Below are 19,053 nucleotides of genomic sequence, written 5' to 3' on the forward strand. Positions count from 1 at the left end.
GAAGGAAGTATTGTATGAGATTTGATTTTTGGAGCTTTTTAGAATCTGATGGTCTGTACTCTCTCTAAAAAGTCACAAGCTAGAATGTACCTTTATCATTGGGCTTCTATAAAGCAGACACATTTGCGTAATTTAATAAAATCTCTTTCGCGGGTAGGAGGTCACATATACATAAAGGCCTTTTATAAAATGATGACTAGGTTAAACAGTGTCTTATCAGGAAGGTGTGTCCTGGGGAGGGCAGGGATGGAGTCTGCAAATAAGACTGTTGATTTTAAAATACTTCAATCAATGTTTGCACCTGTGAACTTTACATGCAAATATATACATCTGTAACATGTCTGCGCCTGCATTCAAGGGGTAATTTCTGCCACATATGCTAGCATTTTATTAAGATGCGTCGGTGTCGTTATGAAATACTGCTTAACTAGGGGCCTGCTTGGCCTTCAACCTTGGCTCCTTGTTATAAGGTTACCCTCATAGGAGGGAACTCAATATATGGCGCCATAAATTCAGAGCTCTTACCACCGCGGATGGCGCTAAAAACACTAGCACAGCTTTGTAAAGGAGGGGGGTTGATGCTAAAAAATGCCAGGCCATGTATATGAGCTACAAAAACTCAGGGGGTTGGTGTGGATTTCCATAGACAGAATTAGACCCACTGTATCTATTTTTACACTTCACTCACTTCTAGATTGCTAAGCATAATATCCCCATTTCAAAAATGGAACTGGGCAAATATTTTCATGTAATCTTCAACAGACATTCTCGGCAGATAATGTAAACAGACCGGTCAATTACTCTTGGCTTCATCACCTCATATATACCAGCTATCTATGAAATTATATACTAGAAATGCAAACAGAATCTCTTTCCCAGGACCTTCGATCAGATAATTACTGTCGTGTTTCAGGCATTTCGCAGATAATATATCTGTGACCCTCAAAATTAATCTGAAAGAGGTTTATAAAAAAAAAAAAATGTACAGCTTTTCAGATGTTTATCTTCTTAATCACAGAAGATTAAGTGGAGTTTACAAATGTAAATGCTCACCAAAAGGTCATCTCGGTTGTGAATAAAGATGGGGCACCTGTACGGCCATAGGGAGCAAATGCACTGAGCTCCAGAAATACAGTATATAATGGAAGAATTTAAGGAATAAAATAATTGTAAGTTTATTGTCCAGCCTAACCAATTGACTCCAACATTTAAATATCTTTTGCACTTTGACTGTACTGGGCAGTTACGTAAGTGACTCCGTTCCTTCCACCAGGTGGAGTGACCCAGTCATTATCCTCTTCCTCAAAGGAGTATCCTTGATAATACAATCTTTAGGATTAATTCAGGAGTCCTTTTACAAAGCTAGGGGGGGTCTTTTACTAAGACGAACTAGCCGACTAAGCGTGTGCTAAATGCTAATGCATCCATAGAATAGAATGGATGCAATGGCGTACCGAGGGAGGGGCGTGGGGAGGCGGACCGTGCTGGGTGCATGCCCTAGGGGGGTGCACAGTCGGTCGGGTCCGGAACCTCCTTGGACCTGCACTTCAGTGCGGCTGCCAGTCCACTCCCGCAGCCAAGAAACAGGCTAAGAAGCCGGTGGGAGCGGCAAAAGTGCCCTTTACGGCACGCCCTCCCGATCTGGCTCTATCCCGCCCCCTTCATGATGCCACCGGACATCATTCTCAGCCATTGGTCGACCTTGCCTGGGCGCTGTGACCCCAGAACGCTGATCACTTAACATTTACCCATATCTTCAGCTGAAAATCCAATAATAACTTATTTTGTATATCGGGATCCTCAGATTGCTGCTGGTGTAGCATAACGCCCTGAGGCTGCAATCCTCATTAGTCCCGTATATTAAATCTTCTTTTTTTATTTTATACTTAATTGTTTATTATCTAAACTCTTCATACTTTAATATTCCTTTAAGCTTAATTTGAACTTAGCTTATGTTAAAGGTTCTGTCACTGACTCGTCTCTCCTCACCAACACATTTCGTGTACTTCCTCAGGGTCGTGGCAGACTGTCTATGTTGGGAAGACTAAGCATTATTGCTATCCATAATGCTGAAGCGCCGAAAGCCAAAGACGGCAGGCATCCAAGCAGCAATGTCAGCCAAACAGGCAGAGACTTTTTCTTGGACTTTAGTTGAAATTGTGGGTGTAGAGAGTGATTAGCATACAGGTGATACTGGAAGCCATGGGAGGAGATCAGGGTACCATGGGAAGAGATGTAGAGAGAGAACAGAAGAGGTCCTAAGACAGAACCCTGGAGTATGCCAACCGTTAGCAGGGTAGCAGCAGAAGAGGACCCACCAACACATACACTAAAGGTGCAATGGGAGAGGTAGGAGGCATACCAGGAATCCAAGCGAGGACAACATATCAAGGAGTAAGCTATGATTAACAGTGTCAAAGGCAGCAGACAGGTCAGGAAAGATGAGGATCGAGTAAAGGCCCTTAGATCTGGCCAGAACAGACAAAGCAAATGCCTAGAGGGCCAGTCTTATGCATTTAGTCATTATTAGTCAACAAGAAGCTTAAGCCTTAACTCTAGAGAAAAGATGGAAAAATAGAAATATCCAGGCAGAATAAAGATCCAAAGATCAAGATAAAATTCCGGTGCTTTGTGCATTTGAGACTAGGCCAAAAGACTGTATGCAAAGAGTCTTTAGAACACAGCTTCCCAAACCTGTCCTGAGGACCCACAGCCAGTCCAGTGCACATTTCCTGTCCAAGATCTCCACACCAGACTGGCTTTGGGGTCCCCAGGACAGATTTTGGAAGCCCTGCTTTAGAGAAGTTTCTTAGCTAACATCAGTGTTTCACATCACCAGGTGCACCTTTAAACTTCAAATGTAAACCACTACATTCCATGGATTCCACGGTAGGACTGGGAGGTATGGAGAAGAGCACGCCTCCGTGATGTGCACTGGGGAAAAAGTTTGTTTGGTTTGGGAACCGTTTTGGACGAGCAAGACTCCCTCAGTCAGAAGTTATTTGTTAAATGCTTATGCTGTTATTGATTAGCAAAAAATGTGCTTACCACGGAGTAATTGCATAACTTTATGGAAGGAGTTGATGGGGGAATTAGGGGGGAGGGGGGATCTTAGGTTACATCAGAACATGTTGAACACAATTAAAAACTGTATTATGTTGCAATCTCAATAAAAAAATATATATATATTTAAACAGTACAGGGGTTCAAGGAAGGTTTAGATAGGTTCCTAAAGGATAATGGGATTGAGGGGTACAGATAGAAGCAGAGGTAGGTTATAGAAATGGCCAGGAACCACTTCACAGGTCATAGACCTGATGGGCCGCCGCGGGAGCAGACCGCTGGGCACGATGGACCTCTGGTCTGACCCAGTGGAGGCAACTTCTTATGTTCTTAACATAAACCTGACCATCAGTGAGTATCACTGCACTGCTATGTTGAAAAGTATCTTGTCATCTGCTGTGTGGAAAGAGAGTCTTTCCAGAGCTCAAAATAAACAACAAACCTCAATTACTACCTGAAAGTGAATCATAAGTAATGAATCACAAAAATTGATGTTTAATAATGTGTTTGTGTGAACAGAAACAATGTGAAATTACCAAGTGCATTTATATACACGCTAAAGACCGCATCCAAGATGCAAAAAAAAAAAAAAAAAAAAGATTCAAATCCTTGAAGCAGGCTATTGTTGGCCTCATTTTAAGGTGTTACAAACTATGGAGGGGGGGTGTCCATTCTATTCCTATGGGAGGCTCGGCATTTCTTGTGCGCTGCTTGACAGCACACCTTTGTAAAAGCCCGCTATTGTTAGGGTTACCAGACGTCTGGATTTCCCCAGACATGTCTGGGGGTATGGATGGCTTTTCAAAACCCAGCACTGTCCAGGTTTTGAAAAGAAATCGCATCAGGAGGGGGCCTCCGCGCATGCGTGGATACAATGCAGTGACATCACATGAATGAGCAGATGCATGTGATATCATGGTGTGGCATCTGTGCATGCATGGATGCCTTCCTGCCCGACAAAAAGACAGTGTGGGCAGGGCTGGGGCGGAGCAGGGGTGTAATGGGGCGGGGATGGGTGGAACTGAGCGGGCCTGGAGGCAAGTCTAGGGGTCCGGATTGTATTGAGGAAAAATGTGGTAACCCTAACTATTGTGTTTAAAAACTATTGGAAGATTGCACCAGGTTTCTGACTCTATCTTTTCTCACATACTCCTAACCTCCAAAGCTTCTTTTCCACTCATACTTTTAATTCTAAAACTAAAATATTTAAACTTTTAATGTGATGCCTTCATCTATTCCTGACAAATTCTTAGCATCAAAATGAAAACAAAAATGCACAATCCATTTCAACTCATGCCATTCACATCCTACCAACAGTACTTATAAGGTTCCACTAGATGGCAATAATGTTGTACATTAGGGACTAATGCAAAGAAGTTTTCTAATAGAGAAACAACTTCTAAAGTAGGTGTATATTTTCCTGTTTTCTTTTGCCCTTTCTCTTATCCTTTTTTCCTTTTATTTGTTTTTAGGGAGTTTGACTCCAGAAAGTCTATGCTTTGAATATATTTAAGAATTGTGATCTATCTCAAATGTTTTCAGAAAATATAGGTGGATAAACCTTTGTATAATGAGTTATTAATCTCAGAACTATTTACCATTTGCCTTGCTAGTTTCATTAGGAATACAAAATCAGGTAGACTTCATCCTCATACAAGTAAGTTAACATAAGAACATAAGAATTGCCATACTGAGATAAACTCAAGGTTCATCAAGCCCAGTATCCTGTCTCCAACAGTGGCCAACCTAGGTCCCAAGTAAGAGGCAGAAACCCAAAGAGTAGCAACATTCCAGAGCTGAGATTGTGATGTTGTAATGCCTCATTCCACCAATGCCCAAGAGTCAACCTCATCAGTGATGTTACAATGGCTCAATTGGCCTATACTTGGCTCACATAAGAACTGCTATACTGAGACAGACCGAAGGTCCATCAAGCCCAGTATCCTGTCTCCAACAGTGGCCAACCCAAACAGTAGCAACATTCCAGAACTGAGATTGTAAAGAGATTGGGACTTGTATACACTTCCCCCTCCGTATTCGCGGGGGTTAGGGGCAAAGCCGGCCCACGAATATGGAAAAACAGCGAATAATATTCGGGCCGGTTCTGCCCTTATCCCCTGGCTATTTTTAGCCCTTTAAGCCCCCCTTAAGCGGGTTTTCAGGCAGTAGCGATCTTCCCACGCTCCTGCCCAGTGCAGATCACTCACAGGAAATGGCTGCCTTGAGCTCCCTTAGTCTCTCGAGGCTTTTCTTGTGAGCGATCTGCACAGGGCAGGAGCATGGGAAGATCGCTTCTGCCTGAAAACCTGCTAGACCACAGGTAAGGCTTAAGGGGGGAGGGCTTACAGGGCTAAAAATAGCCTGAAAAATGAAAAAAACATTTTCTGGTCAAAAATCGCGAATAACTGAATCCGTAGATACAGAATTTGCGAATACAGAGGGGGAAGTGTACTGCCTTTTTGTAGTTATACAACCACACTCAAAATGATTTACATAAAGGTATTTCAAGTCCTGGTGGGCTCACAATCTATCTAATGTACCTGGGGCAGTGGAGGATTAAGTGACGTGCCCAGCGTCAGAAGGAGCAGCACAGAGTTTGAACTCACAAACTCAGGGTGCTGAGGCTGTAGCTGTAACCACTGTGCCACACTCATAATGTCTCATTCCACCAATGCCTAATAGCCAGCCTCATCAGTGATGTCATAATGGCTCGATTGTCCTATACATGGCTCACATAAAAACATAAGAATTGACGTACTGGGACAGACCGAAGGTCCATCAATCCCAAGCAGTGACCAACCCAAGTCGTAAAACAGATTTTATGCTGCTTATCTTAGGAATAAGCAATGGGTTTCTCTATAATGGCCTATGGCCTTCTGCTTTAGGAAATTAGCCAAGCCTTTTTTTAAACCCCACTAAGCTGATTCCACTACATTCTCTGCCAACAAATTCCAGAGTTTAATTACACATTGTGTGAGGAAATATTTTCTCTGGTTCGTTTTAAACCTACCAGTTAGTAGTGTGAGAAGTGTGAAAAGAGAACTTTTTTAAATACTTTTTGTATAGTCTGAAGTTAATTGTTGCATCCAATGCAGGACCAGTAGTGGGGGAGATGAGACATTTTATCTAGGAACACATTGCTTCAAGCTATGTTTCAGCACTACAGAATGCAGGACTGGACACGTGGAGGGCGTTCCGAAGAGTTGCGCGCGGTAGCTTAGCAACGTTCTAAACAGAGGGGGGCGCGTTTTTAGCGTCTCATTTCCGTTTCCGCCTCCCTTTCCTGTGCGTCATCTCCGGCAGGCCCGCAGCGAAGATGGCGGCGGCGGGCGAGGCGGTGCGGTTGGAGCGCGGTGAGTGCGGCTCCTGCGTGAAGAAAGGCGGGGAGCGTCCCCGGAGGCTGCGGCAGAGGCGTTGCGCTGGGCTGGTCCCGCCGGGCTGCCCTTTACCTTCCGGGGTGAGGCGCGGCCGTTGGCCTCCTTGGAGCGCATGCGCAGAGCCCGCGCGGCAGCCCCAGCCCAGCTCGCGCCGCCTCCGCTGCCCTTTAATTCCTGCTCTGCTGATCAGCTGTTGCCTTTGTACTTTTAAGGAGAAAAAGTTATTCTTTCTGCCTTGCTCTTTTTATTTCAGGCATTTTCGTTTAGATTGTGAGCCCTATTGAGATGGAAGAAGATATAACATAGTAACATAGTAGATGACGGCAGATAAAGACCCGAATGGTCCATCCAGTCTGCCCAACCTGATATCTTTTTCCTTACAGGACCTACGGCAACAAGAGGGCATCCGTTCAAAATCAAGGGTGATATTAGGAAGTATTTCTTCACCAAAAGGGTGGTTGATCGTTGGAATGATCTTCCGCTTCAGGTAGCTGAGGCCAGCAACCTGCTCGGTTTTAAGAAAATATGGGATAAACATGTGGGTTCACTTCAAGAAAGTGCTTAGGGAGGAGGGTTCTTAGAGTGGGCAGACATGTTGGGCCGATGGCCCTTTTCTGCCATCATAGTCTATGTTTCTGCACGGGTTACGTACAATAAAATGATTATCAATTATAGTTTGCTTAAAACCATTTGTGTATATAGTATTGAAGACACATAGAACTGTCCTCGCTGTCCTAAATCGGCTCACAATCCAAACTAAAGAATATGAAATAAATATATGTATATAAGTGAATATAGGAGAATAAAAAAACTGTCTCAAAGAAAAAGAGTAAAACAGGCTAAAATAAACAGAACCCTAGCAGAAAAAAATCAAATTGAAATAAAATAAAGTCCAATCTAAAAATCATAATATCAGTCCAGTCAAGTAAAGAACCAAGTCGTCTGTGTTCAGTGCAAGGCCGTTGTGACATCAATGCAAGAGGCAGTTCCACAGGTAGGACCACATGCCACAGCTGTAGACCAGATCAAGGGCCCTGGGATGAACAGCAGACTCTCATCAGCATCTGCACAGGCCGGCCGACTCTGGACTAGACCAGCGTGCCTTCACCACAACACCTGACCCCCGACACGAGCCAGACCAACGAGTTTTATCTCGTGCAAAATTGTCATTTTTTTAATAAGACATCAACTATTTTTTCTGCGCTCCTCCAAGTACCTACAAATCCAAAATGTGGCCTTGCAAAGAGTTTGAGAGCACTGGAATAGACCATTTGTCAGTGTGTTTGGAAAGTAATAATCTAATCAAGACAGACAAGCTGAGCAAGAAAGTGCATCAGTACGCTCAAAAGCTGATGTCTGCTAGGAAGCAGTTTGGGCAGCGGATGCCAGGCTCTGGCTCTCACTCCTGCCACGTTATCTAATTGCAAGGGATTTCTACAACATTCCAGTTCATCTGACAAGATAAGGCCAAGTTTCCAACATCCTTCTCCAGATAAGCAGCTTTTCTCCTTACCTGTCTAGAGTGCTTCAGTTAAAATGTACTTCCTATTGTCTCAGCATTGTATACATTCCCTATCACAACATGACTGTCTTCCTTCTTAGTAATGAAAGGCTGCTTCTTGCAAATCCCAGCTATTATCGGTTGTTTCCACACACAGCAAGGCTATCTCGTTCACTTGTTGTAAAAGCCAAACTTGCCACCGCTCACATAGCTGACCGAAGTTGCATACAATCAAAATCTTAACTCTTATTCTGCTTGAAACTGCAATATATTACCACCAACAGGCAGAAGTGACATCTGTTTTACTTCATCACAATGACCTGGGATTGGCTTTTATGTGCTGATTTGTTTACAGATGTTCTGTAGAAGTTTATCCTTTAAGTGCTCTGGTTTAATAATATTTTTCTTTTCTTTAAATTCTAGATATTTCAAGAGCAATTGAACTGCTGGAGAAATTACAAAGAAGCGGTGAAGTGCCAGCACAGAAACTGCAGGCTCTGCAGCGGGTCCTACAGAGCGATTTCTGTAATGCTGTGAGGGAGGTGGGTAATATGTGGGCTGCACCATGAATCATTCTGCCCAACTGCTAAATCCTAACTGGAATGTGATTTAAAGCAGTGGTTCCCAACCTTGTCCCAGAGGATCACCAGCCAGTCAGGTTTTCAGAACAGCCCTAATGAATATGCATGGAGCAAATTTGCATGCCTGTCTCCTCCATTATATCTCTCTCATGCAAATTCATTAGGGCTATCCCAAAAACCCAACTAGCTGCTGGTCCTCCAGAACAGAGTTGGGAACCAGTGATCTAAAGCACATTCAACTTGACATTCAATTAGCATTAATTACAAGGCAATATTTATCTTAGTAAAATAAACTAACTAGTAATCTTCTTAAAGTATTGAAGTGTTCCAGGTAATCAGAAAATACAGTCGTTGTTTTTATCCTTCAAGGTATATGAACATGTGTATGAGACAGTGGACATCAGCAGCAGTCCAGAAATAAGAGCCAATGCAACTGCCAAGGTAAAAAATAAAAATATTTTTGTTGGAAACAAATGGAAAACACTGACAAGTTGAAAAGGCTGCAATGATGAAAGTGAACTTTGGGGCCCTTCTGCTAAAGCTTAGCATGCACTATTGGACAGTATAGTGTGTTAAATGCTGTACGCCTTGTATTATACCTATGAATCACAAAGCATTTAATGCACACTAAGCTTTAGTAAAAAAGCCCCTTTGTTCTTTAAAACCAATATTGTTATTTGCCACCCTGTGCCCTGCTATAGTATATGTGCATTCCCCTCTTCTATTTCCTTCCCTCCCATAATTGGTAATGCACAAGTCAACAATATCCTTGGTCCTCATTCTTACAAAAGTAATAGAACCTTCTGGGACAGACCAAAGGTCCATCAAGCCCAGTATCCTGTTTCCAACAGTGGCCAACCCAGGTCCCAAGTAGTAAAACAGATTTTATTATTCTTATCCTAGGAATAAGCAGTAGATTTCCCCAAACCACCTCAGTAATGACCTAAGGACTTTTCTCTGTCACGGGTTTAAAATTGTGTTTACTTTTGTAAATATCTTCAAATTCTTAATCTCTTCCAAATAGATTATGATAGTTTTAGCTATCTGGGTTGAGTTGTAAAATAGTCGAGGTAAATGAGAGAAGACCTTGACTAAGACTCTTTCTTACAGGCCACAGTAGCCGCATTTGCTGCCAGTGAAGGCCATTCACATCCCAGGGTTGTTGAACTGCCAAAAACAGAAGAGGGTCTCGGATTCAACATTATGGGTGGAAAAGAGCAAAACTCACCCATCTATATTTCACGAATTATTCCTGGTGGAATAGCCGATAGACATGGTGGACTGAAGCGTGGAGACCAGCTTCTTTCTGTCAATGGAGTGGTATGATTTATTTTTCTTCTTTTTCCTGATTGCACACATTTCACTAAAGATTGTTTCTGGACACTATAAATTGGGTTGCCTGACTAATTAGTCTGAAAGAGAGTGGAGGGGTGGGAATCGAGGAAACCAAGGTTCAAATATTATTTCTCCCAGTGATGATGATATTAAAATCACTTTTCTTGTGCCCATCTTAAATTATGAGTGGATTAAAATACAAGAAAATATTTTAATTTGATGGCACTTTGCCAGCAGAGAATATACATGGCAATTTTAAGTGTTTTAAGGACTTTTTTTTATGAAGCTGTTTAGCGCAGGCTGCTGTGGTGATAGCTCCGAAGCCCATAGGGGTATAAAGGCCTTCAGAGCCGTTGCCACGCGGCAGCTGCTAGTGCAGCTTTGTAAAAGGGGGAAAGGGGCAAATGAACTGTCTTGAGACCTTGCTTTACATTGAGCCCGTTTGAGCAGGGACCTATGAATAGGATTGGACCTTTACTTGGATATTTACATTCTGAAAAGTCAGACCAACAGTCCATCAATCCCAGTAACCCGTTCTCACGGTGGCCAATCCAGGTACCTAGTACCTGGCCAAAACCCAAGGAGTAGCAGAATTCCATGCTACTGATCTAGGGCAAGCAGAGGCTTCCCCCATGTCTTTCTCAATAACAGACGATGGACTTTTCCTTCAGAAACTTGTCCAAACCAGCTACGCTATCTGCTGTTACCACATCCTCTTGCAACGTATTCCAGAGCTTAACTATTTTTCCTCCTATTGGTTTTAAAAGTATTTCCCTATAACTTCATCGAGTGTCCCCCTAATCTTTGTAATTTTTGACGGAGTGAAAAATCGATCCACTCAGGATTCTGTAGATTTAAATCATATCTCTCCGCAGCCGTCTCTTTTCCAAGCTGAAGAGCCCTAACCGTTTTAGTATTTTCCATATATGTTTTTTCAGAAAGCATATATGGAAAAGCAGGAAACTTTACATTTACTATACATCTTTCAAAGACAAAATGTGTTTATATTTTTCATTTGAGAACTGGCACAAAGCATGTAAGTAAAAATACATTACATTAGTGATTTCTATTCCGCCATTACCTTGCGGTTCAAGGCGGATTACATTCAAACTAAAAACAAGAATTACATTCAAAATTTGAAAGAACAGAATAAGCGATGATATAAAATTTTTAAGGTAATAAAAACAAAACAAAACGTTGGGTAAAGAGTTACCAACTGGAAGTAGAAGTCTTTAGGAGATAAGAATGGGGTGAATTATGTGGTTTTACCTGTCCCATTTTGTATCATATATCTCAAAACAGCTCATTTAGGTTCATGTAAATTCATTTTTGTAGACTAAAAATATCTAATATTGTGTGACATCTTTCTACAGCTGTGAGTTGTTTGGGTTTTTTTTTTTTCTTCCATCTTCATTTGCTTATGGTTTAACAGTCCAGAACAGAGCCTCTGATCAGACATTAGTGACTGATTAAATAGAGTAGTGACCGTTCCTGAGCTAGACTATGCAGTTCCATGTGGCCAACTTGTTTCTCTAACACTTTTTCTTCTCTGCTGTTACCTTGCATTATTTATGCCAAAGGAAATTGTTCATTAGGACAGCCCTGCCCTAAAAATGCATCCGAGCATTCCACTGACTGTGTTTGTTTCTCAGGAATGTCTTTTCCAAGTTTGTCCTTAAATGTATTTAGTGGTTTTATGGATAATGCTGAAGTTGTTCAAAATAATTTATCTAGACATTCTGTTTTACTCTTACATTTTCTGTTTTTGTGATTTTGTTTACAGAGCGTTGAAGGAGAGCACCATGAAAAGGCAGTGGAGCTACTGAAGGCTGCTCAGGGCAAAGTCAAGCTGGTCGTGCGATACACACCGAAAGTCCTGGAAGAAATGGAATCTCGCTTTGAAAAAATGAGATCGGCAAAGCGCAGACAGCAAAACTAAGACGTGCAGCGCATTTGAGACAAATTCCATTTTAGTAAACAGACGTGGGATCTACCAGTGCATTAGACAAGACTGTGTGGCTTTTAAGGGTTCGCTGGTAGGATCACTGGGAGCTGAGCTGCAGCTACTGAGCTCTCTGATGCCAAATCATTTTTACAGACCTATTTTTAAACACATTGCAGAGGTTTCACTTTTAATGAACACAAGCTGCTTTTAAAAACCTTTTGAAATATTCATTTGTACAAATCATTTTCTAAATGATTTCCCTTTATTTCTTATAAATTAAAATGGAAATAGTTTCAATGTATGCAAACAAAGGTAAGTTTTTGTCAATTTCTCAGAACTCGCTCGAGCTACATCATGGTACCGTAAAAGGGATTTGGATTAGTTCACATCTCTTTTTCAGTTGTAGTGCAATGAGTTACATTCAGGCACAGCAGGTATTTTTCTATTCCTGTAGCATTTAAGTAAGCCGCAGTAGGGTTTTTTTTTATCATTGTCCACTGATGTAAAAGCTCCAGCGCTCAATTCCTATGAGCGTCAATGCTTTTACCACAGTGGGCGGAGATAAAACCCACCAACATGGCTTGATGAAAAGGGGCCTAAGTTTGTACCTGAGACAGTAGTTTGAATAATAATCTTAATTCAGCTCTTGTCTCTCCCATCCTCAGCACCCCAAAGGGAAAGCATAGTATTCCCTCTTGTGCAAAATAGGTGTCAAGCGCTGCATCTCTTTCCTTGTAGAGGATTAAGATCCCAAGGAGCCATAGCGGGATTTGAACCCTGACTTCCCCTCTTTTTAACCCACTGCTCTAACCATTAAATTGCTACTCCACAGTGCTTTATATACAGAAACATGTTAACACCAATTAGTATTGTAAGCCCTCTGCAGGAAACAAAATATTTTTCCAGGACCCAGGTGTAACTTACTTTTCAGATCCCAAGAAAAGGTCTAATCTACATAAGAAAAATTGTATACTTAAAATGTCATGTTGAGCACATTTGGAAGCAGGTTGCTGAGGTTCACTTAAAAATCATTAAGTTTTTTCAGCAGCACAGAACCTTCCAAATGAATTTGCTGCTTCACTTCAATCTGGTTTGCGAATATATGAGTCTGTGCTCATGAGATCTTGAGTAACAATAAACAAGTCCAGACTGGAAATCAACTATAAATAAAACATTTTAAAAGCATTCACTAAACAAATGACACTACAAGTTAGTTACACTTTTATATTTTTTAGCTTTCATTGACCAGATGCACTAAAATGTTTGAAATTCTAAAATATTTCTAATTGACTTTTTGAATGCCACTTTAGAATGAGCAAATGTGTAATGGACAAACTTGTGTGTCGACGCCTGCAGTTAACCTAATGGCCACTGGTGGTCACTGTAGGACTTGCTGTGGTTGTTTTTAGCAGACTTCTTAGGAAAACATGGTGCTACTTGTCAACTTTTCTCTACCAATGCTGAGCTATGGAGGAAACAGCAGAATGATCGACATCTCAACCGAGTGAAAGAGTGCATAAGTGTTAATTTTGTCCATTTAATATTTAGTATTCGGATTAAACTGAATATCCTTTCTGGGTGCTAGTGAAGAGTGTGAAACATGAATGCTATAGGCTGTATATGTTAAATATAGGAAAGATTTTCTGTTTGCTAAGATTGTGTTAAACTTTCGGTTTAAATATTGAGACCAAAATCAGAAGTTTTTGTTATTTTATTTAATTGTAAAATATTAGACATATTTGTAGAACTTTTCTTATAAAGAGATAGAGTGAGAATAAATATTGTGATAACCCTTGTTACCTTCTACTGCTTTGCGTAGCGTGTAATGTGAGAATTTTACACATGCATAATCTGTTGTAACTTGTCAACTGCAGTTGTCCTTTCATGTCTGTAAAATATCTGGAATGTGAGCAGTAGGGTAGAAACATAATGGCAGATAAAGGTCAGACGGCCCATCGGCAGCATCCACTCTCCTCCTCTCCCTATTGGCTAAGGCTCTTTACACCTGCATTGTGAGGTCATAAAAACCGAGAAACATGATGGCAGATAAAGGCCAAATGGCCCCTCTCCTCATTGGCTTCCCATCCGTTTCTGAACACAATTCAGACTCCTCTTACTGACCTACACATGCACTCACTCAGCTGCCTCTCACTATCTCTCTTCACTTATCTCCCCCCCACGAGCTCTGCTCAGCTGCCTTTCTCTTCGGATGCCAACTCTAGACTCCGACCCTTCTGCCTTGCTGCATCATATGTTTGGAACAAGCTGCCCGAATCCTTACGGCAGTGTTCAAGACCCAGTTAAAAGCCTACCTCTTTCAGAGTGCTTTCAACTCTTAACTCCTCTCACCTTAGGTTCTGCATCCCCAACCCTATATTTCAATTCTGTCTGTCCAAGTTAGATTGTAAGCTCTTCCGAGCAGGGACCATCTATAAATGTAAAAATGTTCAGCGCTATAGAAGTGATAAATAGCAGTTGCAGTAGTAGTATCTATGAGTTCCCAGCAGTCGTCGTCGATGTCAAGAACGGTCCCAGTATTGTGGAATTTCCTGAATCCTGATTGGAAGGTGGATAGGGTTCTTTGTTTATTGATGAAGAAGTGTAATTGGTTTAGTACTATTTTTTCCAGGATCTTGGAAATGAAGGGTGGGTTGGAGACGGGTCTAAAACTGGGCACATTAGGATCAAGTGTGGGGTTTTTCATGATCGGTTTGATAACCACTGACTTCCAGTTTGCGGGCACTAAGTCTGTACAGAGCTGTTGAGAGGAAGGTTAGAGTCTGCTACTAGGCGACGTGATGGACAGGGGATTAGGATGGAGCCAGAAGGGTGAATAGTATTTTGATGATGTCTTGGTAGGAGACAATCTCGAAGTGAGTTAGGTTCCCAGTTGTACTTTTAATTATCTTGTCTGAGTTGTGAACCAGAACGTACGCAGGTAAGGCTAGACTCAGGGCACTGGTCTTTGACTTGGGGGCCACCGCGTGAGCGGACTGCTGGACACGATGGACCACTGGTCTGACCCAGCAGCGGCAATTCTTATGTCACAAGGAGCAGTGCGGGGTTTGAACCCACAATCTCAGAGTGCTGAGACTATAGCTCTAACCACTGCACCATTCCTTCCTCTATGGGGATGACTGCATGTGAAGTGTACCCTGCGCAAGTCATGCGTTTCTTAGTGGGTATTTATGCTCACATGTGTATTTGGCACACATGTTAGTGCCCATGTCATACAGTTACCCCTGGTGCTCTCTGCCATGCCTCTGAGAAAGATATGAGACTAAATGTCAGACGTGGAAGAAGGGATAAATATCACAGCAGTGGGAAGGTGATTATGTACGTAAGGTTTTTCTGTGGGCTCTGATGTGATACTTGAAAGAAGTGAAGAAAAGTCTGATGGCAGTGTGCGGATGTGAAGGGTGTTTTTCAGAGCTAGCACTGAGATTTGCACTGGATCACTCAAACTGGGTTTTTAACCAGCCAGTCTGATTACATTGTGAGGTGAAGCATGCCGACACCCAGTCCGGACATCGAGAGAGGAGCCTATGAGGAAACTGGAAAAGCCGGAGTCTGTCTCTTATCTGAAGCCAAACTTGTTGGTTTTTCTTCTTTTGAAGAGAAAGGGGGGGGGGGGATAGTTTTATTATTTTAAACAGGTGCTTCAATCCTCCTGTAACCATGGTCCTAATATTATCTGCTTGGGCAGATGCTGGGGCATTAACCCATATGGCCTTCATCTGCCGCATTTTCTGTTTCTATTGAATTAAAAGGCATGTGGGATCTCTTGGGGAGAGATAGCAGATGATAGGGATGGGCCATATGGCCTTTATCTGCTGTCGTTTTCTTGTCTTTTCCTCTCCACCCCAGTATTAAGTAGGTTTTTAGTCAATCATAACCTGTGTGATGAGTAATCCAGTGCCAAATTCACTGTTACGTTCCAATTTTTTGTTCAAGTTTATTAAAATTTGATTAATCACTTTACATAAAATTCTAAGCAGTTTACAATTAAAATAGAGGGATACAAGTAATCGTGTAAGATATGACAAAATACAGATATTCCAATTGAGTAACTGGACGAATAGGAAAAAGGGAGAACTACAATTTGTCTAGGAGAGAAACATGAAAGGGTGGAACGAGAGGAGGGGTAAAATCATAATAAAATGAGAAGAACAAATAAAAAGTTTGGCATTGTCAAGAGGAAGTCAGTACTTAAGGATGCAAGAAATGTGATTAGAATTCCAATATTTAAGAGATCCTTTAAATTGATCAAGATTTTTTTCATCTCTTCAAAAAGCTGGTAGGGAGCCATTGCTGAAACTGATGTATTACGGCGCGTATTAATAACTTTCAAGAAGCTGGATCTTTATTTTAGGAGGGGGAGGAGGTGATTATATCTGTTTGCCCCGTCCTTACCCTGAGTTGTGTCAAACGCACAGCCTCACTTTGTAATCTTTCAGAAATGAGTTCACAGTGAGATCATCTCTACGGGTCAAAAGCTTCCTGTTTATCAGCAGCCCAGACCGTGTGTCTTCTGTTGTGAACTGGCTGCAAGCAGGATCTCTGTTTTCACAGACAGGAGCTCTCTGCTTTCCTTTATCTTATAGATTGCTATGAAATGCTAAGGAAAGTAAGCACAGCGCAGCCCCTGTTGTGGGCATTGATGTGATGGGTGCGATTACACTGTTGTTTGCTTTGTGGTTCAACCATCCGGAAAGTGTGGTTATTATAGAAAAAGCAACACCCTGAGGAGACTTATCAGGCTTACAAAATATTTGTCCTAAAGAAAAGAAAAGTTTTCTTTTTTTTCTAGAAAAGGTTGAGCCTTTTGCTTGTAATCCTCCTTTGCCTCCAATTAATTTCACTCATTCTACTTATGAGGTTATCTAGCCTCAATCTTGCAGATAAGAATTACATTTCTATCTGTCTGCACATTGGAACTGTGCACTCAGCTTCACATGCAATTTTCAGTGCATTTGTACAAAAAGCACAGTTACTTACCGTAACAGGTGTTATCCAGGGACAGCAGGCAGCTAGTCTCACATATGGGTGACGTCACCCATATGTGAGAATAGGCTGCCTGCTTGTCCTGGGATAATGTTTATACCCAGTACCGTAAACACATTCTATACAAAAATACGTACAGAAGCACGGGACATTAAAATTGTCGTGGAACCTTCAGAGGGTAAAGTGTTGGATTTGTATTATATTAGCAGAGTCAGTATTTTGTGCAGAAATTATACCGGGACCTGCAGAAATGTTGCATGTGCGTACATTATGCACATTAAGATGTGTGCATCTGGAATGTCCAATGTATATTCTGTGTTTAAATATTGATATGATATTATAAATTTCACAACTATGGCACCTGCTTTTATCCTGCCTTTGCCGACACAATTGCTTTGTGTCCTCAACCCTATTTTATTAATTAGATTATACACCCATCTACTTCACAATAACAGCAAATTTATAGATGGTTTGATGGCACAACGGAAAAAAACCTTGCACAAAAAATGAGCTAATATTTTTTAGTTATACAGTTTCAACTATATCCAAAGCATAAGTGTATAGAAAAATTAGCCATTGCAGGGAGAGGAAGGACCAAGGCTTGAAATCCCCCAAATTGCTGAATCCATGACCACTGGGAGGCGTACGGTAGTGGTGGTTGGTGATTCCCTCCTGAAGAGTACAGAAGTGTTTATCTGTAGACCAGACATGATGTCCCGGGATGTATGCTGTCTGCCTGGTGCGCAAAACCAAGATGTTACGGAGAGATTGCCAAGACTCACCAATGCTGCTCATTCACGTTGGCAATAATGACACTGCCAAGTACACCTGCGAACGTATCAAAAGTGACTTTATGGCTCTGGGAGAAAAGATGAAGCGTTCAGGTGCACAGGTGGTATTCTCATCCATCCTCCCTGTCTAGGGTAAGGACCAGGTCTGAGAAGCACGCATCCTGGAGATAGGCACCTGGGATCTCTTAGACTTAGAGAGAGAAAGAGATAATGGTTACTGCAGATGGGCAGACTGGATGGGCCATTTGGCCTTTATCTGCCATCATGTTTCTATGACTTAAAGTAAACAACAGCAAGTATGCAGTAGGTTCTAAATTATGGAATGCAGAACCTACCTAAGCTATATGCCAGGTCTTGTGCAGTTTTGTTTCATCTGCCCCTGTAGAGGTAAATGCCTCCTAATCAAGGCTTGTTTAATCCAGAGGTTCTCAAACCTGTTCTTGGGGTCCACTTGCCAGTTGGGTTTCCAAAGTGATTTAACTATGAGATAAATTTGCATGCACTAGATCTATCATTTGCATATTCATTGTGGACGTCTTGGAACCTGAAGGGCTGGGTGTGACGTGACCCTGCCTTAGAGTTTAGTGAATCACTGAAAGATGGATTACAAACCAGTAGTTCTCAAGCAATTTGGGTTTTCAGAATATCCCTAATGAATATACATGACACAAATTTGCATGCCTGCCAGCTCCGTTATGTAAATCTCTCATGCATATTCATTAGAGAGAGCCCCGAAGCCCAACTTGGGTGGCGGTTCCTCAGTAGAAAAAAAATTATGAAATAACCAAGTGTTCAGATTGTTTTGAAAAATAGTTCCTATCAAGTTTCAAGGGAATGTGTGGCACTGTGGCTAGAACTAAGTCTCAACATGCTGAGCCTACTTGTGACCCTGGCCAAGTCACATAATCCCCCATTGGTGACAGGGAAAAATGCTTGAGACCTGAATGTAAGTGGTATATAAATGCTAAAAATAAGTCAAAGGGTAAAGAATCCAACATTTGTAGAGCCTTCCCTGAGCTAATTAAGTTTCTTAACTAGAAAATAAAGGTCCATGTGAATGCATAAGGGGAAAATTCCTTCCAAACTCCTAATTAGAATAGAGATGATGTTGAAATGCATATAGGTGGCAAGATTTAGATCACTGCTGTATGTTTAGCACCAAGAGCCCATTGTAGAATGCACCAAGTCAATGTATGCTATAGATTCCATGTGTCTCATGCCCCGCCCACTAACTGATTTTGGCATGTATTTTATAGAATAGCGTCTTTCACTGTACATGAATGCCAATTTCTAATGCAATGCATCATTCCTATTCAACAACATATGTGCCCAGTTGGTGCTTACCAGATGCCTCTTTCTAGACTTGTCCTTATGAAGTTTAACTGGTAACCGGCGTAATCAAAGCAGCACAGGTGCAAGGATTCTGAGAAGAAAAAGAGGTTTGCATAGCTGAATG

The 19,053-nt window shown here is 41.7% G+C and overlaps 1 protein-coding gene across 1 annotated transcript; it reads left to right on the forward strand.

Moving 5' to 3' along the window:
- Positions 1 to 6,283: 6,283 nt before the first annotated feature.
- LIN7C (lin-7 homolog C, crumbs cell polarity complex component) lies at positions 6,284 to 13,606 on the forward strand. The gene is made up of 5 exons (XM_033928859.1): positions 6,284 to 6,416; positions 8,365 to 8,483; positions 8,892 to 8,963; positions 9,633 to 9,842; positions 11,641 to 13,606. Exons 1-5 carry the CDS (start codon positions 6,380 to 6,382, stop codon positions 11,794 to 11,796), a joined length of 594 nt encoding a protein of 197 aa, XP_033784750.1. The 5' UTR covers positions 6,284 to 6,379; the 3' UTR covers positions 11,797 to 13,606.
- Positions 13,607 to 19,053: the final 5,447 nt, after the last annotated feature.

This window comes from Geotrypetes seraphini, chromosome 19, assembly GCF_902459505.1.
Source record: "Geotrypetes seraphini chromosome 19, aGeoSer1.1, whole genome shotgun sequence".
Taxonomy (NCBI): domain Eukaryota; kingdom Metazoa; phylum Chordata; class Amphibia; order Gymnophiona; family Dermophiidae; genus Geotrypetes; species Geotrypetes seraphini.